The sequence below is a fragment of the Oculina patagonica genome, chromosome 7 (assembly GCF_052425735.1).
Source record: "Oculina patagonica isolate OP01 chromosome 7, crgOcupat, whole genome shotgun sequence".
NCBI lineage: Eukaryota > Metazoa > Cnidaria > Anthozoa > Scleractinia > Oculinidae > Oculina > Oculina patagonica.
In genome coordinates this window covers 3,872,109-3,898,648 of record NC_135764.1, presented here as the reverse complement: position 1 = coordinate 3,898,648, position 26,540 = coordinate 3,872,109, and the positions used below count along the sequence as shown (strand labels likewise).

Below are 26,540 nucleotides of genomic sequence, written 5' to 3'. Positions count from 1 at the left end.
ATGAAACGTTTTCGCGGGTTAAACCGCCATAATGAAAACAGGGGTAAAAGTAGTGCGGAATACAAAGTTTGTGTGCGAACTTCGAGCAATTCAATGTCAACTAATTTCTGATAAAATTGCATTTCTGTGTGGTTTATGAATTATAAACTTAAGGTATCAGGTAAACTCACGCGTGGAACTTTAGAGTTTAACTTGTACACATGTTTGATCTGCCACATGATTGATTTGAGAACCCGGCGAATTGTTGAGCTTCTTGGTGTTGTACCGAGGAACCTGCAAAGGCAAAGATGATATCATTCAACCGAACTCAGGCTGTAAAGTTTCTAAAGTATGCATGGCCTTTGGATTGAGTTGCTGGAAGCTGATTAGAAATCCTTCAGATCTTCGTGGTACACAGTCCATGCTTCAAGGGTTTTCTTCCGCTATGAGGCTAAGCGCACTATGGTGTTATCTTTCATTTGACGTTCGCATACATTCAGTCAAGTTACCTTTGAGGTCAATACTTTTCAGAGGGTCTTTACATTTCCGGGGTGGCTACTTTATAATATTAATTGTATATTAAATTTTTATTAATCATATATATTTATTAATAATTATATATTTATAGGGAAGTCATAAATCCGCAGCTTTACGGTAGTTGACGGACAGTGTAAATGCAGCTTCAATACTAATCTAAAGGGTAATTGCAAAATTGAAATGTAAAGTCATAAAACGGCCAGTGCGCATTGCCTGTTCTCTAAAGATCTGGAACGCCAGTAAGCTAGAAAGGTAAAACAGGATAACTCACACGCTTACCTGAGACAAATGCAACATTTTTTATCCATCCATTCACTTATCGCCTTGGCCGCCAGAGCAATAACAGCTGTTTTGCCGCAGCCAGACTTCCCGTGGATCACCAGAGGGTATTGACTTGGGCCTCGGACATACTCTTCAATATCCTGTACGAAAAAAAGTCATTTAATGACCAAAACTAGGAGATGCCGGTATGGACTAGGGCATGTTCGTTATTGGCCTTATTTTACCCCGTAAACTGTAAAATGACTAGCTAGTTTTTTTTTTCGCGAATCGCAATTTCGTTAATAGACGTGAACCATGATTTTCCAAACGAATTTTCCGTGAAACGACGAAACGTTTCAAAATTCACACGTTAATCATAAAGAAGATCGTGTGAATAATAGAGAGATTAAGCATGACGTTTGTTTTTCCTGCGAACAGCAAAAATTCAACTTCTGCTGTCTGCCGTTTGTACGAGGAAATGAGTAGTTTTGTGTTTGTCGTGGATGTGGGATTTTTTCCCTAGTTTTACGAGGGATTCATTTTAGAATGCGATAAAAAGGTAACAAAATGAAAGGCAAGCTCGCGTTTGCCATATAACGTCATGCTTGATCTCTCTAATGTACCTCTTTTTTGTAAAAAGTGAAATCCTGATTTGATTTTACTGTTAATTACGAGATGACTTTTTTCTGTTTTATTTTCCGTGAAACGTAATGTAGACCTCTTCTGAAAACCCCAGCCCACTCCACCCTCGTACCCTCGGGTAAGATACACAGTGATAACTTAATAATAATAATAATAATAATAATAATAATAATAATAATAATAATAATAATAATAATAATAATAATAATAATAATAATAATAACTTTATTTATCCTGGTAGACCGGTCAGTCAATCAAGGAGATTGACAGGTATCAAGCGGTGACCAGTATAAAAGCATAAAATTTAAAAGCATAAAAAATTACTAGCATAAAATTTACAATTACAAATCTAAAAACTATGAATATATATACAAAAATTAAAATTAAAATTGTACACGTGTGATTTGCACTGTCAATGTTCATGAGATAAGTGAATGTTTTGCCTTTAAATTGTGTAAGTGTTGCGAACTCGCGAATCTCTCTTGGCAGTTTGTTCCAGGCACTCGCAGCCGAAGCCCTAAAGGAGGTCTGTCCACATTTGGTATTAACTTGTGGTAGATCTAATAGTGTTGGATCTCTAAAAGATCGACAATGTCTCTGCGATCGTTTCATTAAATAACCTGTCAACTGCTTAGGGCAGTTAATGTTGTTAATTATCTTGTAAACATATTGTAGCTTGATGAAAAGACGTCTACTGTGAAGTGATAATAGCTGCAATTTAGTGCGCATCTTCTGAGTACATGTCTTACGGTCAGCGTGCAATATTATTCGCATTGCTTGGTTTTATTCTTTGACTAGTATAGGATTCCAAATATGAGTCACCAAAATCCTCTCCCTTTAGTACCTTAAGAGTTGATTCTCTTCCATAAACAACTTCTGTTTTCTTCTTGCAAAACAGTGTGTGTTGTACCACCTCAGCGTATAGGAAGTTGTCTGTTTCAGCCACTTTGTGCTCAGCAATGCTCTCTGTTATCATATCCTTCAACTTGTTTTCAAAGTCCTCACACAATTGATTGAGATAGTTTTTGTGCATGTCGACACTTGGATCGATACCTAGAAAGGAAACGAAAAAAAAAAACAATTCAAGTTATCGGGGTCGATTTGCCAAGCTAATAATTGACAGTTTTCTGTTTTTTCAGCACTTCAGTATACAGTATGTACGGTGCAAGTTAAACTTATCTCGTCAGAAACTGTAACACGAATATGCATTCTTGTGATAGTACAGTACTGGGAATGCATGTACATTGCATGACTCAAAAGATCGGTAAATAATTGTCAAATGCGTGATCTGTAGTTGCACTAACTAAATTCAAGTTGCTCTAGTGTTAGTTTTAGTGTTTCAGTGGGCATCCGTGGCGAGTTGCAAGAACCCGAATTCGAGTGACTGGGGAAGGAGACGGCTGTACACAGGCTAGGGTAAATTTTGAACAAGGAAAACGAAATTTGGTTCGACTTAGCGTGAAATTTAAGTTATCCTGGTAAAAAAATGACTGAAAATTGGGGTTAAATCCAACAGAAATTTTTCGGGGAAGATATGATTTAGCTCGAGTTAGCGGGCAAGTTCTAGTTATCCGAGTTCGTGTTACTGGAGTTCTATACCGCCAGTAGTGACTTTTAGATTTTAAAGCAAATAACTATTAGAAACTGGAACAATATTGTCAATTATTTGTCAATCACAGATTACCTTTCGGTGTCCAAGGGGTATCATAAGTGTAAATATTTTCTATCTGCATTGCTTCCTTCATCTTCTTGTTTTTTAAGTTGTGTAAAAGGATTTGAGGATGAACATCATCACTGTCACACATTTCATTTGGACAATAATCGCGATACTTTAAAACCATTGGATTTTGTGTGTGTTGTGATGAGTTGAGTCCGCTGATTATTCAGTGAAACCAGACACAGGATCGTTTGTGGTTTTCTGTTTGTAGGAGGCCATATTCAATTTCTACTTCACAAACTGCAACAAAAAGGAAAATGAAACTTCTACATCATTCCAATTTATCTAACTATAACCAAAGTTAGTAAAGGGGACTACTAATAAACTATGCTATAACATGGCAACACTTTGCATAAATGTCGTGATTTACATTTATCTTTGGTTTAAAATTTTTCAAACTAGTTTTATTTATGTTTCCCTTTGTGGGAGGCGCGGTGGCCTAATGGTTAGCGCGCTAATGGTTAGCTTGGGTTCGAGGCCTGGCCGGGGTGCTGCGTTGTGTTCTTGGGCAAGACTCTTTACTCTCATAGTGCCTCTCTCCACCCAGGTGTATAAATGGGTACCAGCAAATTTACTGCTGGGGGTAATCCTGCGATGGACTAGCATCCCATCCAGGGGGGAGTAGCAATACTACTAATAATACGGAATCCGGGATAAGCTCCGGCCTGTATGGGCCACTAGGCTCGAAGCAGACTTTACCTTGGTCTACCTTGTTTCAGATTATGATAATGAATTTGAGACAATGAAAAATTTAAGCTACAACATAAACAACAATTGACTAATGTTAAGAACTTTTTTTATACCAAACTACTGAGTGCAATTTGCACAGAAAAAAACTAACATAAAGCTCCCTTTAGCTACCAATCATACAGCCAGTTAACATTAGACAGTTCACAGTCCTCTATTTTTTTTTTGTATTGACTTCTTCGATTACTAAATGCAGGAAAAGAATTACGAGCCAGAGAACTGGAAGCCAGCGCAAAAGGGAGGCAAGAGGCTCGCTGTTTCTTTTGTGTTGAAAACAGAGAGGCTGTGAACAGTCAAAAAATGGTGGAAAAAAAACACAGTAGGATACAACCACATGTACATGTGCCACGAACTCTCTACCATCTCAAATAAAAAAGCATACTTGTCAACTCTCATGGGACATCTATGCATGGATGTGATTAGGTCGTCTTCAAAAATTCTGACACTCCCAGGAAAAAATCCCTTATTTTTTAATAATGTTTAATGTCCTTTGGGAGTTTGCAATAGCAGGGTCCTACTTAGTCTATGTCTGTTACAAGCAATTTTATTTAATATTTCACCTGATCGAACATATTTGTGCCAAAGGTCATGATCCTTGTCTTTAAACACCTTTCTGGCAGCTTGCTGAAGAAATTCTCTCATCTTATTATATTCGCTCCGCCATTCCGTTTGTGCCGCTTGTTTTAGAGATGGATCATTGTCATTGAAATAGTTTGGTATCCATGTTGTAACAGGCTGAAGAATGTACGATGCAGGAAAGCAGTTTTCATCTTTCTTGTACCATCTGCACGAACAACGAAACAGAGAATGATGCTAGATCGCTGTATTTTACTTAATAATTAGTCTACAGTCAACTTTCTCTTAAGGGACACCTCTATAAGATGAACACCTCTATAAGATGGACACCTGGTGATGGTCCCTGCTGTTTTCAGGTCATTTTACTGTAACCAAACTCCCTATAAGACAGACACCTCTCTAAGACAGACAACAGACACTTCGAAATCATTAACGAGCACTTGAGAAGTGTTTTTATCACGTTTAATTAGTAAAAATACTTGCAAACTTTGTATCGAACAAAGCAAAGTTAGTCAGCGCACTAAGGATACATGTATTCCAAGCTTACTAACCACAAACAATGACGCTTTAACGAATTACTTCTCTGCTTACGTGTATGGACACTAAACAGGTCGTTTTCTACTTACAGTATTACAGTTTGTAGAAGCTCTCAATTTTTGCTTTAACAAGCACCAAATACAGTCCTTTTATTATTTTAGTCTTGTTGCAGTTAGCAAAGGTTTGTTGCATTGTGCAAAGGTTTAGCTTTATTATCTCAGAATTACTGGTGAAATGTTACCTCAACTCTCTACAGAGCGGACACCTCTCTAAGACGGACAGCTGCGGCCGGTCCCGACGGTGTCCATCTTAGAAAGAGTTGACTGTACAAGCCTGAGTTTTCTATATGAGCGAATAGTCAACGAGGCGCAGTTTTTGTAAACAGTTCGAGTACCAATCAGATTGATGGATTTCCAATAGAAAACTTTGGGAGAGGGCAGGAGGTCCAAAGCCAATGGAAGGTTTTATAAGGATTTCAACTACATGTGTACGAGTTGGGGGTTCAAACCAAAGAACCTTTTGTGGGAGGGGGCTCTTGCATGTAAATATCTTCTTTTCTAATTTTATTATCCGGGGTAAGAGACACTCTATCTATTTTCCACCTTCCTGGACACTGCCTAGTGATTAAAAGTTAGACTTTGTCTGGTGTTAAATGCCTTGACTTATTACTTTTCCTGGACCCTTTCAGTTGTTAGATGAGTTACTACCATTCTAAACAATGCCAGGCATTAATTCTTGTCTTTCTGAACACTTACTAGTGTTAATAGCTTTCTACCTTCCTGGACACTCACTAGTGTTAACATACTCAACTTCTACCTGAAAACCACAAAAAAGAAAATTTACAGCCAACGCTGATAAAACAAAATAATGAAACTTGAAAAAGAACTGCACAAGGATACTAAATAAGTTAGTGTAGCTAATAAGACTTGTTTTAATTTAAACTGATTTAAAAGGTTTTGTTAAGCCCCTGGCTTGTACAACTTTGTAAGGGGTTTTATAAACGGGAGGGCTGGGGGGCTTATAAGTGGAATAGAAAAAAAAAAACGTTTCAAAATGAGTTACAGCAGCAAAGTACATTAATTTTTCATCAAGTGATTTCGAATTATATATAATTTGCTCAAAACTCATTAAAAATCAAATTTATTTCAATATTTGAAATAATACTGGGAGAAGGGGACTTTTATCCGGGTTTGGGGGGGGGGGAGGGGTACTAAAAAAAATTATCATAAATTTTTTGGCATGATAATTGGCCAAAAGCTATGGTCTAATGTAATGTACTACACATAACAGGGAAAAATGAGAGAAAATGTCACTTGAGCATGAGCAGCAATGTTTTACTGCTGAATGAAAGTGAATGAAGCAAACTTTTGAAAAAAGCTAGTATTATAGGCCTGCAATGTGTGCAAATTGCTGCAGCTGCATACACTGTAGCCCTCTGTGTCCATCCAATGGCTATAATACTTGGTAATAAATATTGCATGATGTTCCACTTAACATCTTGAACCTAGCCTGTGAATACAACATTGGCATTTTGCAACAGGCTTGGAGCAAAACAATTATTAGAGGTGGCTGTATTCTCAGGCTAATTTTGAACCATACTTATCCATAAGTTCCTTTGTCTGTACATCAGTGGCAGTATTTAGAAGCAAATCAAACTCCTGAGCATCTATAGAAGGTAACAATGGACGATAACCATACTTCTCAGAAAGCAATGTCTGTCAAACAAGACAATAACAATGATTTTATTTACAACAATCACCACCCAAATTAAAGCTGGAATGAAAAGTGAACATTAATGGTACACTCACCACAAAATTAGGACCGATGGATATCTCTTGACAGGCCTTTATTTCTCCCAGACACAGTTCAGTTGTCATGTGAGTGTCTGTGGCATCATCTCGCACACCCCATCGCATGTCAACAACCTGCAGTCAGAATCAGAAATTAGCGACCTTCAGATTTGACTACGAGTACGAGATCGAGTACGAGTACGACTTTGGAATTTCAACACAATCATATCCCCCAACTGAAGCTATAACTCTTCCCTTTTGTTGACTAACACATAAATAAACGTTAAGGATAACATTGGAGTGATAAGTGATTATAGGAGGCACACAAATTCAGTTTGAAAACTCGTACTCGTACTCAATCTCGTACTCGTAGTCCAATCTGAAGGTCGCTAATGTCTTTTGTAGGGTAACACAATATTACTGGTGTCCCAGTAGTTTTCATTGTGGCCCTAAATCCCCAATCAAATTCATGGAATTTAGAAGTGTTAGCTTTTGTGGAGGGAAGAAAACTGGAGAACCCGACGAAAAACCCTAGGAGAGAGGACAAGAACCAACGAAAAAACTCAACTCACATCAATTGATGCCTGAGGTCCAGGAATCGAACCTGGGCCACATTGGTGGGAATTGAGTTCTCTCACCACTGGGCTATCCCTGCTCCCCTAATCGAGTTTGTTAGGGCAAGACTGTGTAAAGTCTGCATGCCATAATCAGATACTTGAATGTCACATACAGTGTACATGTGATCAATTCTCTGTATTTGATGTTGATTATCTTATTTTGTATTTCATCTTCTTTCAAATGATAAACTTCTTCTTTGTTTCTTAGATCTTCCATTATTCATAATCAGTTGTCTAGTGTTTTTTACTTCTCAAAATCATGGTAATTAACTTAATTCTAATTCAGGCTCCTTACAAGTTAGAACGATAAAAGCACTAGTTACCTGGAATTCATAGCCCTTCTTCTGGCAGAATTCCCTTAGTTTGGGATAGACATTTTCCATGAGAGCATTGCGTTCATGCTCTGTGTCTACAAAAAAACAAACAGTCATAAATGTTTAAAGAAACTGCTTGCTTTATCTCTGCTAAATAGTAGTTGAAAATACAATCATTATAGCTGAAAATTATGTTGAAAACACAGAATGTGATAATGAGAAATGTCAAACAAATTCCTATACAAATCCTGTCTAAAGAACTGTACCGTACACAATGTGTTTGATTATGATAAACTCAGATGATGTACTGCACTACACCAAACAACTATAGGACTGGCCAGAGAAATCTGAAAATTTTGCACCAAACAGCAGTTAATCAATCATTGCTAAAAAAAGGCTTTTATAATAGTTAAACAAAAAATTGCAGCTAGGCACTAACATTATAAAACTTAATATTATAATAGCTGTACATGTATACAGACTGAGTATGAGCAATAAAATCTTACCAGTGAAAGTAGAACTTAGGAAGATGCGGATCGTTTTTGAATTCACTGGACAACTTTCTTCTATGAATCCATGCAAAACTCTCTCCACCCTCTGGTAAAGATCAGATCTATAAAATAAAAAGAACTGCTTTCAATAGAACAGAAGTGATGCCTTAAATGCCCATTCACTCATTAAATGACTTCACATGTACAAGGTTCACAAGGAACAGTGAGAGACCTGAAGGGGAAAAAAGGAACTGGGATTTAGGTAAATTTTGAATCCCTGCCGTGTTTGTAAATGCAGACCAGAATTTTGCCAATTTTCGCAAAATTTAGTGCATTTAAATGTATTTTTTGGCCCAATCGCAAAATTTAAGTCCCACTAAATATGCCTGTTCCATTTTCGCAAAATTAAGTTCCCACGAAAATAAGTAACAATAAGGTAAGCTCACCCTGTTGAAACTTGGACACTTTTCTTCTGTCCTTTTGATTTCAAAGCAGTATTTGTGGAGGATTTCTTTGTCTCTACAGTTTTGACATTTTTCTTTGCTGTTGATTTGTTTTTATTTCCAAACTGACTAGGCTTTACAGTTGCCGTGGCAGCACTTTTAGTTTCACCAGATTTCTGTTTTGCCTTCTGTTGCTTGGTAACAGCTTGTGTAGAGTTAGCAGCAGGGTTCTTGTTACTATTACCTTTAATGGTCCTGCAATATTCAAGACAAAATCAGAAATAAAATTGTGGTTCTAGAAAATGTCCATGCTCCCCCCACAGAAGGGACTGGAAATTCCTGGGGGTGGGAGGGCTCTCAAAGGCCAAAAACATCAAGGAAATGAATGAAAATGTATGAAATTTCCCTTCCGTGAGGTACGAAAAACTTATGGAACCACACAAAAGGTAACGTCCTTGGATGAGATATTAATAATATACTCTTCCACTTTACTTTATTATTTTGTTGATTTGTTATCCATGTGAAATCAACAAATGTTGTAAAGGAAGGTTAAGTCTGCATTGAGCCAAGTGGCCCATACTGCTGAGCTAGAGCTTTTTCTGGTTTCTGTAATGACTAGAAGTATTTCTACTCTCCCCTGGATGGGATGCTACATACCGTAGGGTTATCCCCCAGCATTAGTTTCCTGGTACCCATTTACGCACTTGGGTGGAGAGGCACTGTGAGAGTTAAGTCAAGTGTCTTGCCCAAGAATTCAACACAATGACCTTGGCTGAGGGCTTGAGCCCAGACCACTTGATCTGGAAACCAGTGCACTAACCATATTCAACCTCCCCCGCCCACAACTCCTGCCACCATACCGCAACTGCCGTAATAGCTCAAAGGATGCTGACAGAACAATGGAGGGGGAGGGGAAGGGGGGTGGTTATAATATGGAATGACCCCTCCTGGCTACACATAACAAATGATTAATTTTCATTAAAGTTAGAAATCTTATAAAACTTAAAATAATCTAGTCCCAGGTAGAGCAAATTAGTTGACTAGATCTAATCACCACGAGAGCTATTCCTACCTGCCTTCAACCTTGATACCATCTAAGTTGCCATCGCTTGTAAGAGCCTCAGTTTCGTTCTCTTGCGGCGCGTTCGCACTGGAATTGGACGAGAGAGTAGAGTGTGCATTCGACCTCCACCTGGCCGCAGCCAGACCTGCATTTACGGTTGATCGTACAGGATTCGAACTGGCTCCTGAACCCATACCTCAAATCAGCAACCAACAAATTCAGATGACAGGAAAAAGTGTCAGGTTTGTAAGATTTTGTGATCGTCTGACAACATGACCCTGACAACAACACCGCTGAGTTGACAACAAAGCCGGGTGAAAGTTTCTCAAGGAGGACAACACCGCAGCTAGCTATAAAAGTGAGCTATCAAGAAAGTCAAGAAATCGCCTTACTGGAAATTAGTCTCCCACATGAGATCGGCTAAAATGGCGCCGTCTACACAGTCCTATGGTGGAAGACTATTACTGTTTTCCCGGTGTTTTGAAAGGTACGTGGGCGCCATTTTCCAACACGCGGTCGGCTGGTACGGGGTCTGGAAACGCGCGGCAGGAATCGGAGCTCCGAGAAACTCCGAGCGGTTTCCGAAGGAAATCTCTAACCTCGAGTCTTCGTTCGTTACACGAAGACCCTGGGTACGAGGTTGTTTCCGAGGGTTTCTCGCATTTAATAGTTGAAGGTTTCTCGATCTCGCATTAGCTGACCGCATGTAAAAAGGCTGCTTCAATCTAGGGATCGTAAAATGTGTTATAAAACGAAACCATTTGCTCCCCTTGTGCTGCCCTAAGCGCTTGTAGCCTCAACTAGCAGGGGTGGGGGTGAGGAGAACGGTTAATCGGCACACTGTCAAAGGAACGAAAACCATGTGAACGAGGATGGGCACGCTGTGGAATTCGGTACATGTGAACTGAATCTTACACGCGCACGCATGATCGGGTTCACTATGTTATCCTCAGGTTCATAGCACTTCCATGGACACCATGGTGGCTTCTTCCTTTGCTATTTTTTCTCAGCATTTTATTATAAATACAAAAGACTACGAGTATTAACAGAGTTAACTTGCTTCTGATTCGGTTTATTTTAATAAAACGGCAAATAAACAGAAACTGATCTACCATATGTGCTTTGATTCTTGTTAGCCTGCCCGCGTGCTGCCGTCTCATATTTGAGGCGGCTGCTCGCAGGCATTTAAATTGTGTCAGTCAGTTAATAAAATATCAACTTATCAAAGTGATTAGTTAAAAAATGATTTGGCAATTTAAAATGACATAAGGAAAGTGAGTATGCTGACATTTATTATTAGTGACACAGGAAGCCCACGTTACCGGAATTCTTGGTTTAAGTCGTGACGTCACTAAAAAGCAATTCGCTTTAAAATGGGAAAAAAGCAGTATACATAATGGTATACGTAAGAAACTACGCAAATGTCGCGACAAAATGTCTGCTCCCGATCGCCAAATTTGACCCTGTTGAAGGATCTGCAGCCTCCTAATATGAAAACCCGGCCTGCACGTGTGTTTTTCCTCAAACAACTAATTAAAAACCTTGCGATTTTCGTCAGCTGACCTATAGATACTCTTTTATCTCAATGTTTTCTCATGTTTTCTGCATTAAAGCGAATGAGTCTACAGGCCAACTTCCTGTTTTTGTTTTGGATGTTTTAAATTTTTGTAAAAAACGACAACAACCTCAAATTAATCTCTCTTATGTTTTTTTGCTTCAACAATAATCACCCACGGTCTCGCTCTTGATTGGAATTGACTCGTGTGATTATTACTGTCAAGTGATAATGGAGTAATCCTTGAAGATTTGTTTTTTTTCTGGCTCGCTAATGGCGCGCGATTTCAATTCCCTAAGGAACTTGTCATCCAGTAACCGCGAAAAAACCCAAGTTCATTAGTAAGGTAAATGTTTTGCATAACACTGGGTATGAACTGGCTAGTCTCGAAAAATCGTGTGAAAATTACATGTGCACATGCATGTTCTGAAGAGCTTAGAGACGAAACACCAGTGTATAAAACTAGACTTTTGTTTTACGCAGTTAAGTGATAAAATGCCCTAATTCCCGAATTAGTCGGCAGTTTACATAGAAACAACAGACTAAGACCCCATTCTATTAAAATAGTAAAATACAAAGTCCATATTGTTTATTTAATGATTTGTACTGCAAGACAACGTCAAGGGCCAGCCGAAAATTTGCATTTTTAAGGTTTTAGCTATGACACTTAGCCCCCGCTTTGTTTTCTCGTCGACGGTTTGGGGTCAATCGGTTTTATTGTTTCGCACCAGACTAACAACTTGTGAAGGAGTTTGTCTACATTTCCCTGCGTGCCGCCTACCAAAAACGGTTAGTTGAAAGGTTAGCAATTTTCTCCATCAACATTGAAGGTGTCAAGAAGTTACATATTGACTGAAAGCTGTTCGCACGACGAACAGGTTGCTACGAGACCACTACTCCTAAATGACATTGTGGGAAAAATTTACAAGTTCTAAGAGCCGGTAGGGACCTGCTGTTATTTAAAGTTTAATATATTTGCATTTTATGGTCAGCGATTCAAGGAAAAGGGAAGTGCTAACAACGATTGCATTGGAAACAATTGCCAACCATAATGTGACATGACTTGTCGAGCTAAGTCAACTGAATCTGTCACAATATTTATTATCAGCTCTTGCGATCAAAGGACTATCTTCGATATTGTCGGCGAATGGTACCGCAATTTTTCATATTCTCTAATGGCGGTGAAGCGGACGGTTTTGATATCGGCCCACCCAAGGAAATAAGCTTAAAATTTACATTTTCCTCGACGGGAACATGGCCGGAACAGAGGTAAACACGACAATGATCGAACAGTCCATTCAATATTCGCCGCTAGAAGCTGCTTTTCAAGCCGCTTCGCTGGTTTTAATTATGCTCGTGGCCATAGTGGCGAATACAATGAATATTATTGTAGTGTACAGAAATTCCAATATGCAGACGCCGAGATATATGTTTATTATCAACCTGGCGTGCGCCGATCTGGGAGTGACGCTGTTATCAATGCCCTTCTCCCTTGTGACCTGTATATCTCGCCGATGGATCATGAGTGATTCGTTCTGCGAGCTTCACGGCTTTCTGGGGTCGTTCTTCTTTTGTGTTTCGATATTCACGCTGACTATTATGAGTATCGAACAGTATTTCACGCTGGTCAAGCCGCTGTCGCGCACAATGACAATTCGCCGCGCGTGGTATATGATTGCTTCAGTGTGGATCTCCTCAACTCTTCTATCTTTGGGCCCTGTTCTGGGCTGGGGACATTTTGCGTACAACTCAACCACGCTAGCTTGCGGAGTCGCCTATCCGCGCACGACTTGGGATAGACTATATCTGCTGTTTCTCGTCCTGGTCGCTTATGTCATTACTATGTTGATAATGGCATTTGCTTACATAAGGATTTTTTTCGCAGTTCGCAAGCACACAGATAGGATTGCTAGGTATACAACAGGAGGTCTAGAAGTCATGAAACTTCAACGACGCATAACATTCACGCTGTTACTCGTGTTGCTTGTGTTTGTACTCTGTTGGCTCCCATTTGTGTTCTTGATTTTGTTAGCCACGCGGAACACAGCTGGTGTAGCGGACCTGCCCTATGGCCTTGGTGTAGCGGCGTACTGGTGTGGATATTTAAACTCGTCCATAAATCCGATTATCTTTGTCATAAGAAACGATCGATTCCGTGAAGGATATCGAGATATTCTCAGCGAAGTTTGGTACGGTATGCAATGCAGACGCCCACCAAAACTTAAAACGCCGCATTTCAAAAAGACGTGGTATCTAAATAAGCGAACAGGGTCACAGGGAGAAAATCCTCATGTCGTTTTAAGAGCTATTCCTTCGCTCACACCTGTCCCAGACATAGAGTTAATGTCTGATCATGACAATAACGTCAATAATGAACATTGAGACAAATATAACGAGGAAATAATTTTTATTTTTTAATTGACTGATCGGCAATATACCGCTCAGGTCCGCATCTAAGATGGGAAGAAAAATGAAATTTCACTAACAATGGTGGAGTTGTCCAGCTGAAGTTTCAGCACAACTCGCAATATATTTTTGTAGTTGGAGTTAATATAAATAATTATGCACATAAATTAATGTTTTTTGGTTGAATTTAATAAGAAGCCGTGTGAATAAATTAAATTGGCATATGGTTGCCACAGAAAAGACGATTGCTTTCAGAAAAAAGTTTACCTTATGCCGAGGAGGCATTTTATAAGCTCTAGCTGAGTGTGTTTTTTGATGTGACTGATTAACATGGGAAATTTGGATGACTGATGTTTTGATCGATAGCCCTTCCTTTATAAATAAATCGAACGTCAGTTTTACCAGATTCACCTCTGCAGAAAAAATATACTCTTGAATTGTAATTCGTGTGGACTTCCTCGACAGCTCTGTAGTAATTGCTGAGTGTAGCCAAGAAAATGGCACTTTGGAAAACTGCACACAAAAAAAACATTCAACCAAGAGAGATTTCCTACAATCTTTATTTAAGTAGACTAGAGATTAAAATTCTGAAACAAAAATGTGGTCTAATGCATTTGTTGCGCGAGCTAACACAAAATTGAAAATCGGCAACTTTAGACTATGAAACGAAATACTTCTATACAAAATATTGTTGCACCTAAAGAGTGAATCTCTTTACCATTAAAAACTCTAAAGCTAAAACTGTGAATCTTAGGCAAAGGGAGACCAAGCTTGAATACGTGAGACAGCGCTAATCGCAACTGACAAGCTCGCGAAATTTTTAAATCACTGACATAAGCAAAAGAACCACAGTTACTAGATGAAACCACAACTAACGCAATGCTGAAAGAAAATTAATTAGAAAAACACGATTTGTTTGCTATAATGCTCAATCTTCTCAGCGTTTCAGAGGAAACCACATCGCGGAAAAACATGCATGCATGGTACTGTGGAACCATGTTATAACGTCATTACCACTTCCTCGTTCCTAGGCTTCCCTCATTGGTAAGATAGCGGTGCGCGTGGAGTTGTGCGTCTTTTGCACACCGTGGAATAGCCACCTAACCATTAAAGTTCATTAATCCCCTCGCTCCCTGTTTCCCGCCTTTTCACCGAAGAATTGCAAGTGCGTCTGGCATGTGGACAAGGTAGCCATCATTGAGTGTGCCATATTAAACAAAAGTGGCGAATGCGATTAAAGCTGGCCTTCCAGTATTCCACTGCGCAAAACAAACTTTAAAATGCAGGGCTGATGAAACAGCTGAAAACTGATGTTTTTATTAAATTTGGTGCAGTTATTGGGTCAGACTAATATGGCCCTGATGAAGGTTGGTTTTGTCCAAACGAAATGCCCAATACAGAAAACAACTCGCTTGGTCGAAAGCTAATAACTTAATAAAGTTACTAATGAAAAAGATTGCAGTTTACTAACAGAAAACAACATGAAATTGAACAAAAATCATTTCAGCTGTAAACAAGGAAACTCGAAGGTGCCAACTTGTGCGAACGACTCAGTTTCCAATGAGATCACTAACAATAATCAATATGCGATTTCGAACTTTAAAAGTGCGAACGGTTTCTCGTTCTAATTAAGCGGTTCGTTTCGGCAAAATTTCGGATTTCTCAATCTCACAGCTGAAAACACCTTCTACGGAAATTAATTAATTTTTTTCTAATAATAAGTAATCTTACTTCTTACAATACCTTATTACACTTAATTTTGGCGACACTTAAACTTCGCGATTTTCAGAAAATCGCGAAAATTTGATGTCGCAAAAGTGAAGTGTCGCGAATATTTGCATGCGCGAAAATTAAGTGACAATACGACCATTTTCGCCTTAAGCTGAGCTCTGTACAAAGCCGTTGTCGCGTGACGTCAATCGTCCAATAATTATTACGTCATTCGTCCAATAATAGAAGCGTCTTCCAAATTTGGTCGGTACTAGCCGGTTTGTTGGAATTAGCCGGGGATTGAAAGCAAATCAGAAACGAAGAAATATTTTGAATGAATAATAATAGTCCTTAAGTAAGACGGTTTATTTCTATTTATCGCTTCGCTCATTGCTCTAACCAAAGTTGTACACATCCTTTACTTAGCCCAAGCTACCAGTTTGTTGCACTTGTGCATCGCTAGTTGCTGCCGTGTTTACCAATTGGACTGTGCCACCTTGTAGTGTAGTTTTACAAAGCTGCACCATTCGGTACTGCTTCACGATATTTTACGCTCGAGCGAAGTGTCCGGCAGGGAGATCCACTCTCCCCTTACCTTTTTATATTAGTCGTTGAAACTCTGGCAATCGCTATGCGTCAAAACAAAAGTATTAAAGGAATAATGATCGAGAACGAGGAAACTAAGCTTTTACAATATGCAGATGATACAACTGCAGTGCTCTCAGACATTAATTCAGCAGAAATATTGTTTGAGTTATTGGATAGTTTTAAAGCGATTTCGGGACTTGAGATAAACTGTACAAAAACCGAAGGCATGTGGATTGGATCATCTAAGGAAAACAAAACGAAACCCTTCGGAATCAAATGGCCGAATGAACCGATTAAGGCCCTTGGAGTGTATTTCACTTATGATCAGAAACTGCTTAAAGAAAAGAATTTCATTGAAAGATTGGACAGCATCAAAAAGCTTATCAACATTTGGTCCTCAAGAGGCCTATCAATTTACGGAAAGGTGACAATTATAAAATCATTTCTAATCCCAAAATTTGTTTACACATGCTCGCTTTTGCCCACACCTAACGAATTGGTTAAACAATTGAATCAATTGCTATTTAAATTCCTGTGGAAAGGAACAAAGTAACACGCTTGTCAGCAATAAATGAATATGGGAAAGGTGGCCTAAAAATGATCGACCTAGAGAGCATGGTTAAATCTTTAAGATTAGCATGGCTAAAACGAATATTTAATGGCAATGATGGAACATGGAAGCAGTACTTAAAACACCAATTAAAATCCATTGGGGGTCTTTTCTTTTTTAATTGTAACTACGATGTTAACGATTATACAATCTCTTCCCAGTTTTATCGTGAACTGTTATTGTGGTGGTCGCAATTCCGCGAAAATTTTGCTACCGAAAGGAACTGGCAAAACATCATTTGGAATAACAAAGAAATACGAATAGACAACAAGCCTGTTTATTACAAAAATTATGTTGAATCTGGAATCATCTGTATAAAGGATCTGCTATTCAATTTAAACAATATTGACTCCTTTGACCGCGTTTCATATAAAATAAGTAAAACTAATTTTTTACAATGGGCAGGCCTTCGCCACTCTATACCCAACCTTTCAAAAGGTAGATATGCATGCCCGCCACTTACATCTTCTTCATTTTTCATTGACCACAACGTCTTCGACGTGAAGAAAAAGAAATCAAAAGATTATTATTCGCTTCTTGTTATGAACAAAGCACAGCCTCCTAATATTGTTCATAAATGGAAAAGCGATTTCAATATTTCGGATGATCAACTACGAGAATTTTTCACTGATTACCTCATTCCGTTGTACTCGAATCATATGTAAAGGCCTTTCAGTACAAAGTACTTAACAATATTCTTTACACGAACACGAAATTACACAAAATTGGTTACAGAACAAATGATTTATGTACTTTCTGTGAGGCGGAACCAGAAACTTTGTATCACTTTTTTTACCAGTGCTCCCGCGTCAGGCAGTTTTGGAATGATTTTGAATCTTACTGGTACCTCTTATCAAATCAAGCAGTTCGTCTTACTTTGCAAAACGTTTTGTTTGGAATAATATCAAAACAATGCCCTTCACTTGATTTACTAAATTATTTTATTATTATTGGAAAATTGTTTTTGTGGGACTGCAGAAGAAACCAAACATATCCTAAAATTAAAGGTTATCAGAACAAAATACTCACTAAATATGAAACTGAAAAGAAAATTAATAAGAAAAGATATTTCGAAAAGAAGTGGATATATTCTCCCAGATAATAAGTAAGGAATTATAGTGCTAGATTCGCTTTTTTTTTCGTGTATGTTGTTGCTTATTTCTTTTTGTTGCGTGTATTAATTTCGATTATTAAAAGTCGAAACTATTGATGTTAACTTGCTATATGGAAATTATTATCATCTGTTACTTAATTGTAAATTAACACTTGTTACTTTCTTTTTTTTTATTCCAATCACCTATGTAATGCTAAGTGTGTAAATATCAATAAAAGAAAAAATTTAAAAAAAAAAAACTGGACTGTGCCATGTTCACGAGTAAAGAAAAATACAAATCGAATACAAACATTTATACATAGGCTGGTTATTTTATTTTAATTTGTCAAATAGCGAAGGTATTTAATGAATGATTTATCGACGACATTCGCGTAAATAAAGTGACTCAGTTACTACAAATTTAATGAAGGTCAAAAAAGAGAGAGAAAAGAAACAGCACACCAAAGAATAGACCAGAAACGTGTATACGTAACGTTTTAATCGAAAGCTTCAGCAAAACATCGTCAAATTTACTGTGACGCCATAGTAAAAAGCAATATAAATTATATACTGTTCGTAACAGCAGAGATTTTGAAAACGATTTTATAATGAAATTAAACGCTAAAATATTGTTAAAATTCATTTTAAAACTTTAACAACTTTAAAAAAGTAGACGACGTTTCGGCGCTACTCTACGCCATTAATCACCTTTTCAGAGTGTTAAAGAAATGCAGAAGCAAGTTTGACTGCCTCGTATACGAAATGCTGTTCATCAGGGACATTAATCCTTCCCTGAACACCCAGAGTGACTCTATCCGCGCCAAATTATTTACTTGACACTTCTCTATTTTTAATTAGAACTTTTAGTTTTTCCATTGTTTTTACTTTACGTATTATGCCCATAGGACACACAACTATTTTTATTGTTTCACGTTATATATATTCTTGTTTCAACTATCACTTCTTTTGACTTGATAATGGCGTAGAGTAGCGCCGAAACGTCGTCTACTTTTTTAAAGTTTTTAAAGTTTTAAAATGAATTTTAACAATATTTTAGCGTTTAATTTCATTATAAAATTATATACTGCCAACATCTTTTCGAAAATATACCTGAATCATAATTTAAAGTATGATTCGGGTATATTCTCAAATCACGTTGGGCTGCTTTCCTCTCGTCGAACAACATGACGGAAGAAGGCGAAAAGTACGAAAATTGAAAAATGGGGGAGCGCGGGAGACGACGGGAAAGGCGAAGGAGCGGCTTTACTTTTCCCTTCCCAGTGTCCCCCGCGCGCTTCCGTTTCGATTTTCTCCAGTCTCCGCGCGCTTACTTTTCACCTCTCCCCATTTTCCAGCCCGTACGGAACACGAAAGAGGCCTCTATGGAGGAGAGAGGCTGCTTTCCGTATATGCATGAAGCATGAAGTCAGTAAAGCACTAAATGCAACCTTTCAAAAACCGTTTTATTAAAGTATCACTTACTGCTTCAGCAAGTGATGAAGCAACATTAAACCCTTTATAGTATACAACTCAGAGAAAATATTGTAGTAAAATAAGGTGTTTACAATTCCACAAAAATGTCAGTTACAAGTCCAAAAACATAATGAAATTAGCCTGAATTATCCTGTCACCAGCGTCGGTAACCTGTCGAGTTAAAAGCAAACGTAGAAATAAATATTGGAATACAAAAAATTAATCCACTTAAATATCGCGCACACTCCGGCAAAAAAATATACCTCGGCTTATTGATTCTTTTGAGCTCCTTAGAGCTGATTGCTTTCTCAGCTTGCCGCTCGTAATTGGACGAAAAGAACATTCTTTACAAGATCGCGATAAAGTGTGATAAGGAAAGGCCAAGCTGGCAATTTTGGTAACATGGAGGCTGCGTGAAGATTAGTGCAAAGAGAACAAAAAATTGATCACCCCTAAAAACGACTGCTTGAGAGACTAAGTAGACTTTCGTTTGATCCCCAAAACAAATCCCCTGGGTTGTCCCGGATGCCATCCCCCCCGGGAAAAATGATAAAAAACGATAAGTGAATTAGTGCGCTGGACTTAGGATCAAGCGCACGGGTCCCAGAGAACCTTAATAACGGCGCGGCTGGCTGCGAAGCGGACAATTGTTAGGTTGTGCTGGAGAATTGCCCTAAAAAGCGCAATTTAGCACGCAATGTCACAGAAAATCTTTAAATAGACGAAATACGAGAAAATCAATGCAACACTTTGATAACTTACGTGGAGGCTGAGGAGGCCCAGGAGGTCTAGTTCTCACGCTCATCAGACTCGGTATTGGCGCGTTTGGTCTGTGCATCGGTCTCATTGCACGGCTGGTAAATGCTGGTGGTGCGGGTGTCATGCTCATCAGTGGTCTTACATGCGGCATGGATCGTCTGGTATCATGACTCCAGTGTCTGTCTTGACTCCACGGCCTGCTCTGATACATAGGGCGTACTGGACGTTGGTTTGTGCCACCAGCCGCAAAGGGCCTAGCCGCACCGCCAGCCACCACTGAGTGCCTAGCCGCGCCGCACGGAGACGTGTAAGAGCTGCTCCGGTACGGTGTCGTGACTGGAGCAGACATGGTGTGATCCTTCTGTCGCTCGACGGCAAGCTCAGCAGGTTCTGTGAAGTTTTTTTCATTCTCGGCGAGTGGCTGAGCCTCATAGCAATCTGCTGCATGTCGGTCGTCGGGAGGGGTACATGGCGAATCATGTTTGTCAATGGGTGAGGTACATGGGAGGTCGTTGTCACAGTCTGAATTATGTTTGTCAATGAGAGAGGTACATGGGAGGTCGTTGTCACAGTCCGAATTATGTTTGTCAATGGGAGATGTACATGGGAGGTCGTTGTCACAGTCCGAATTATGTTTGTCAATGGGAGAGGTACACGGGAGGTCGTTGTCACAGTCCGAATTATGTTTGTCAATGGGAGATGTACATGGGAGGTCGTTGTCGCCGTCTGAATTATGTTTGTCAATGGGAGATGTACACGGGAGGTCGTTGTCACAGTCCGAATTATGTTTGTCAATGGGAGATGTACATGGGAGGTCGTTGTCGCCGTCTGAATTATGTTTGTCAATGGGAGAGGTACATGGGAGGTCGTTGTCACAGTCCGAATTATGTTTGTCAATGGGAGATGTACATGGGAGGTCGTTGTCGCCGTCTGAATTATGTTTGTCAATGGGAGATGTACATGGGAGGTCGTTGTCGCCGTCTGAATTATGTTTGTCAATGGGAGATGTACATGGGAGGTCGTTGTCGCCGTCTGAATTATGTTTGTCAATGGGAGATGTACATGGGAGGTCGTTGTCGCCGTCCGAATTATGTTTGTCAATGGGAGATGTACATGGGAGGTCGTTGTCGCCGTCTGAATTATGTTTGTCAATGGGAGATGTACATGGGAGGTCGTTGTCGCCGTCCGAATTATGTTTGTCAATGGGAGATGTACATGGGAGGTCGTTGTCACAGTCAAGTTGGTTGTTTTTAAGGGTATCAGAGAGGTCATGCTTGCGATGCTTTTCGGATTCGTCTTCGTTTGGGATACTGGCGACGTCATTCTGTGTGTTAATCAGTATTTCTTTGAATTAGCAATTCTTTTTAGATATATTTGAGAATATTATAACAAGATGTGTGCGCTTTATTGTGCAAAAGTCATATTGTATATTATATAACACTTTTTTATTTTGTTTTTCAATATAGAGTGATTCAAGGAAAGTGTATGCGTGCGGTATTTACGTACGAATTGGTGAAGTGTATATCAGAAATCAAACGAGTGAGATTTTTAATAGAAACGTAACAAATTATCGAGAATATGGTAAAGTTTCATATAGTATGGTAGGGCATGGTGTAATATGGCATTGTACGGTACGTTACGGCATTGGCGTAATAATTTTTGTAACGAAAATTTTCAAAATATAATTTGTCTTCTTCTATTTGCCCAATACATACCGAAAAAACTGAAAGCTTGTATATAAGAATCAGCTTCTTACTTTTGGGACGCGCGGTAGAAAAAGCGATTTTTCCTCAATACGATTTCTAATCTTGCCTCAAACAAGAATCTTTAACAGATGAATATGCATTTTCTTTCCACAGCAAAATTCGATCTTTGGCATTTGTGCCAACAGTTATCCTCACAATACGTCACCTCGAAGGAAGGAACTGATCTTTCTAGTTCCAATATTATGCTAGAACCTAGTCCAAGAGGGAGGACTTACCTCTTTAGATCTTTGATCTTCGGTCTCTGTTTTAAAAACAGAACGCGAAGATTAAGGATTTGAAGAGGAAGGTATCGTTATCCCGCACTCCTATTTTGTTGTGAACAAGAATACACGAGCGTTAAGATTTTATCCTTTCTCTGCCTGGTCGTGGTTGGCTGATTTCATGGCAAAAGCGCGCCCGAGTCTTTGGCAATGTTTTGATTGAATTTTTTCCTTTAACTCTTTCGCTGCACGTGTCAGTTTCTGAAGTTTATTGCTTTCCGATCCTCAGTTAGCATAATTCGGCTAACTTAAATTTTTAAACTGTAAAGTTAAAAGACACTTTGCTCCAACAAAGAGACGTTTCAGGGCCGTAGTCAGGCCTTTGGCACAGACGAGGCAAAATCTGCGAGGCCAAAGCACGAGCCACTAGAGAGGTCTGGGAAAATGCGCCTAAAAAATAATTGAAATCTAAAAGCCTTGAAACGCTTTTTACAGCATTTTCATAAAGTATTACTTAAAAAAATTAATCTCGTTCACATGGGGATTATTTTCCCAAAAAAGTATTTTGTTTTTAATTTTGGGTTAAAATCAAGACGATGCAAGTGCCTCGTCTTGCCTCTTGCTAGCTACGGCCCTTTGTTTGCCTTCTGTTTCTCTCGTGTTACAAGGACATCCGTGCACTACTCTTTTTCTTCTTTCATTCGCTTATTATTATCAAATCAAAGTGTTTAAAGACTAAAGATGGATTTCCACTGACGCGTAATTTTCTACATGCGTTTACGTGCGTGAAAAAATTAAGAGACAAATGGTGGATTTCCACTGACGCGTAATTTTTTACGTGCGTAAAAAAATTAGAGACAATGTATGAACGGCTTGCGTACACGTTTACGCAGGCCGTTCATACATTGTCTCTATTTTTTTTCACGCACGTAAAAATTTACGCGTCAGTGGAAATCCACCAAAAGTATGAACGACTTGCGTACACGTTTACGCAAGTCTTTCATACATTGTCTCTAATTTTTACACGCACGTAAAAAATTACGCGTCAGTGGAAATCCAGCATTACTTACCTTTGCTTTGCCAGTCGTTTCTGTATCATTTTTGTACATATAATTTATTACGGCTTGAACCGCAAAAAACGTACAAAACGCCGTAACGAGAACCATGATGTCCACTCGTTCTTGAACGGCGAGTTTGAACTTTCCTTTGTTTCGTCACAGGTCATTAACATATTATATGCGTAACCAGACTCATTCCCAGTCGCTCCTCGGACGGATTTGACTGGAACGCGTTGCATTATAGGAAGGCCGAACGAAAATCGCTCTTCCAAACCTGCCCTGCAACCTTCACTATGACATCATTTCTCCGAATTCTTTCTTCGCCTTTGCGGGACAAATAAGTAAGGGCTGGGAAAAAGTCTGATGCACAATGGCAAGATTTCGGAAGTCGCGCGCGCGCGCGGCTGTTAGGTCAAATTTATTCTCGTTTCCATCGAGAATATTAACAACATATGTTTGTACTTTCAGCCACCAAAAACAAAACAAGGAAGGTTTGTCGCCATCTTTTCCTGCGGTTAAATGCAAAGAAAATGCAAGCAAAATTTCAAAAATGGTCGAAATTTTTTAACCTGCAATCGCGCGTTCTTTAAAAAGAAGAACGCCAGATCGCAGGTTAGGAATTTCCCAGAAATTAATTTCAAGCTCCATAGAACAATAATCCCCGAAGAGAAGCAGCATCAGCCTTTCTTATACCAAAAAATAAACACGATGTGACTTGAGAATGATCGTGCTCTACCATTTTGAAAGCAAGATCTGTCACGCGTAGTTCTTCTCTGCCTATCCATCCGGAGTTTGGCGCACCCTGTTTCTCGACTTTTATCCAGCAGTTCACGAAAATGTGAACTGCTGCATGCGATTATTAGGTGGCTGTGAGGGGGATCAATTCTAAGACCGGCTTCAGACATGTCTTCAGTTCACTAGCGAAGAAGTAGAAGTCGTTATCAGAAGAGCAGAGCGTTCTGATCAAGTGAATAATATCAAACCGACGGAGTCGAAAGCAGTTTCCAATTCCGTCCCTTATGATTTAATGAAAACTAAATTGTCGGACTCGCAACCAGCAAGGAAGTACTCGGGGGCCCTAGCATTGGGATTGGTTTGTTCTTCCGCCTCTACTTGCGACTCCGTCAGTCTTGTTTCTACTGGACCATGAACGACAGAGATATAAGCGGCAACGCGGATGGGAACATTCAAATTCTTCCGACTCCGATTCCGTCGAGTTTATGAATTCGCTTACTCTGATTTTCGATTTTCACTGGGTCGTAATCGCTCTTACGACGCCATGCACAGCTTCGTCTCTAGTGGAAACCAACCGTTTCTAGGGCCCTCGCGGAACGCTTCTCTGCGACGCTAACCTCGTTTTCGGGTATAGTGACAAGGTAGATATAGGACACCGTAATAGCGGGTCATAATTCCTTGCGACCCCTCTCTAACCCACTACAGTTAAACTTGTTAAAGGGATATACGCCCCCCCCCCCCCTATTTAACTTTTTTTGCTCGTAAAGAGAAACTGTTCCCAGCGTGCGCAGTCACTTCACATGAGGCAAAATTTCTAAAACAAGTGTTTTTTATTGATTTCATGAGATGATTAATTTTCTTAGGCCACTTTCTTTCAAAAACGTATTTAAAAAGACTATACTGAATTATTTCCTATAACAAGAAAAACATAAATACGAAACATGTAATACCAATAAAATACAACGTAAAATAGATTTCAGTTCAAAATAATATTATAATAAATACTACCGTACAGTTTAGAGCCCGATTAAAACGTCCAACTTATCACAAGCCGAAAGCTATTGGAACATTTTGCAAAGAATCCGAACTTGATCGAGTCAATCCAAATACATACAGAAATCAAATATAGACACTGAAGTTTCTGCTAAAACACGCAAACTATACTTCATGTAGTATACTTCATGTATTAACGTGCTAACTATACTTCATGTAAAATGCACTGAACATGACATTTAGTCTGCTCGGAAAAGATTGACGTTTTACTCGGTCAACCGTCCAACAAAATACCCAGACCTGTTGAAAACTGTGACACGTTTCTAATAATCGATTATTTGGTCATTATATGTAATCAATTTACATTTAAGAACTTTTTCTATGTACAAAATAATTTATGGTAACATTTCTTTTCGAAATTTCAATAACTATTAATAAACTAATTATAATTCCTTTTTTGAAGAGATTATAGTTTCAAATGATTTAGACCCTATCCTGATATTTTGATAAATAAGACCAAAAAATGTTCGCAAAGAACGTATATAATTATTCGTAAATTTTCAAACACAATTAAATTTTATCTAATCAGTAGATAATGATTAAGTATGTCTTTAACCCCAGTTGAATAGGACCCCATTAAATAATTTTAAATTGTTAGTATATTTTTTTTCTGTGAAAAAGACAAGATACCTTTGTAAATTTTACTAATACGAAAGCCAACTTATAAATTAATAAAACAAATTAAACGTGCACAAGTCATGGAATGATATTCTCGATCGCTAACAACACAATTTTAAGTTTAACGTCAGTCTGATATATAATACTACTGTTGGCAGGTAGCGATATTTTGACATATCGTTTGAGCTGTGACGTTTTATTTGACACTAACTTCTTCAGTGCAGATGGTAATTTGTTCCCAGATGGGAAGCAAAATGAAATTTCACTAACAATGGTAGAGTTGAGGAAGTGTCAGCCCAACTCACAATATATTTTTAGTTGGAGTGAATATAAATAATTATGCACATAAATTAATGTTATTTTGGTTGAATGAGAGGCCGTGTGAAAAAAATAAATTGGCATATGGTTGCCACAGAAAAGACGATTGCCTCTAAGAAAAAATTGCCTCATGAAGCTCTGCTAAGTGTGCGTTTTGATGTGACTGATTAACATTGGAAACATTGGAAACTTGAAAGACTGATGTTTTGATCGATGGCCTTTCCTGAGATCGAAACGTCAGTTTTCCCAGATTCACATTTGCAGGAAAAATATACTCTTTTATTAAAAACTAGCAATGGTATATTGCAATTCCTGAGATTTGATTGGATTTCAATGGTATATGAGCTCATATACCATTGACCACAAAAATGGTAGCAGATACGCGTCAACGAAAACAGCTGGGGAGCTCGTTATAGCCAACTTGGCGCTACGCGCCTCGTTGGCTATCTACCATCTCATATCCAACAAGCGCTTGTGGAATAATTGTTAAGAATTGTAATTCATTTGGACTTCCTCGATAGCTCTGTAATAATTGCTGAGTGTAGCCAAGAAAATGACTAATGTCACTTTGGAAAACCAAAGAGAGAACAAACAAAAAAATCATTCAACCAAGAGAGATTTCACTCTTTAGGTACAACAATATTTTGCCGATTTTCAATTTTGTGTTAGTCCGTGCAATAAATGCATTAGACCACATTTTTGTTTCGGAATTTTTATCTCTACTTAAATAAAGATTGTAGGAAATCTCTCTTGGTTGAATGATTTAATACATTTATTGCGCGAGCTAACAGAAAATTGAAAATCAACAACTTTAGACTATGAAACAATACTACCATACAAAGTATTAAAAACTCTAAAGCTAAAACTGTGAATTAGGCAAAGGG

General features: G+C 38.7%; 2 protein-coding genes and 1 pseudogene across 3 annotated transcripts in view; 1 reads left to right on the top strand and 2 right to left on the bottom strand.

Moving 5' to 3' along the window:
* Window positions 1–10,381, bottom strand: part of LOC144660143 (NACHT domain- and WD repeat-containing protein 1-like) — a 32,468-nt pseudogene extending 22,087 nt beyond the window's left edge. The window contains exons 1-11 of the transcript XR_013572045.1: window positions 9,724–10,381; window positions 8,655–8,906; window positions 8,224–8,330; window positions 7,727–7,812; window positions 6,805–6,921; window positions 6,596–6,711; window positions 4,444–4,667; window positions 3,104–3,376; window positions 2,264–2,472; window positions 796–938; window positions 171–273 (exon numbers count right to left, since the gene is read on the bottom strand). The product of XR_013572045.1 is annotated as an NACHT domain- and WD repeat-containing protein 1-like (transcript). The remainder of the gene's footprint in view (window positions 1–170; window positions 274–795; window positions 939–2,263; window positions 2,473–3,103; window positions 3,377–4,443; window positions 4,668–6,595; window positions 6,712–6,804; window positions 6,922–7,726; window positions 7,813–8,223; window positions 8,331–8,654; window positions 8,907–9,723) is intronic.
* A 1,581-nt stretch (window positions 10,382–11,962) lies between these two features.
* LOC144659515 (high-affinity lysophosphatidic acid receptor-like) lies at window positions 11,963–25,747 on the top strand. The gene is made up of 2 exons (XM_078519974.1): window positions 11,963–13,809; window positions 25,657–25,747. Exon 1 carries the CDS (start codon window positions 12,524–12,526, stop codon window positions 13,649–13,651), a length of 1,128 nt encoding a protein of 375 aa, XP_078376100.1. The 5' UTR covers window positions 11,963–12,523; the 3' UTR covers window positions 13,652–13,809; window positions 25,657–25,747.
* Window positions 19,128–23,073, bottom strand: LOC144660854 (uncharacterized). Its single transcript, XM_078521583.1, has 3 exons — window positions 22,945–23,073; window positions 19,912–21,232; window positions 19,128–19,320 (listed from the first exon to the last, which is right to left on the bottom strand). Exons 1-3 carry the CDS (start codon window positions 23,038–23,040, stop codon window positions 19,304–19,306), a joined length of 1,434 nt encoding a protein of 477 aa, XP_078377709.1. The 5' UTR covers window positions 23,041–23,073; the 3' UTR covers window positions 19,128–19,303.
* Window positions 25,748–26,540: the final 793 nt, after the last annotated feature.

Excerpts from the sequence above, each read along its gene's own strand:
- LOC144659515 (XM_078519974.1), top strand. The coding sequence starts at position 12,524 with ATGGCCGGAACAGAGGTAAACACGACAATGATCGAACAGTCCATTCAA.
- LOC144660854 (XM_078521583.1), bottom strand. The coding sequence starts at position 23,040 with ATGGTTCTCGTTACGGCGTTTTGTACGTTTTTTGCGGTTCAAGCCGTA. Across the intron at positions 21,233-22,944 it reads AAACGACTGGCAAAGCAAAG|AATGACGTCGCCAGTATCCC; the intron begins GTAAGTAATGCT and ends ATTAACACACAG.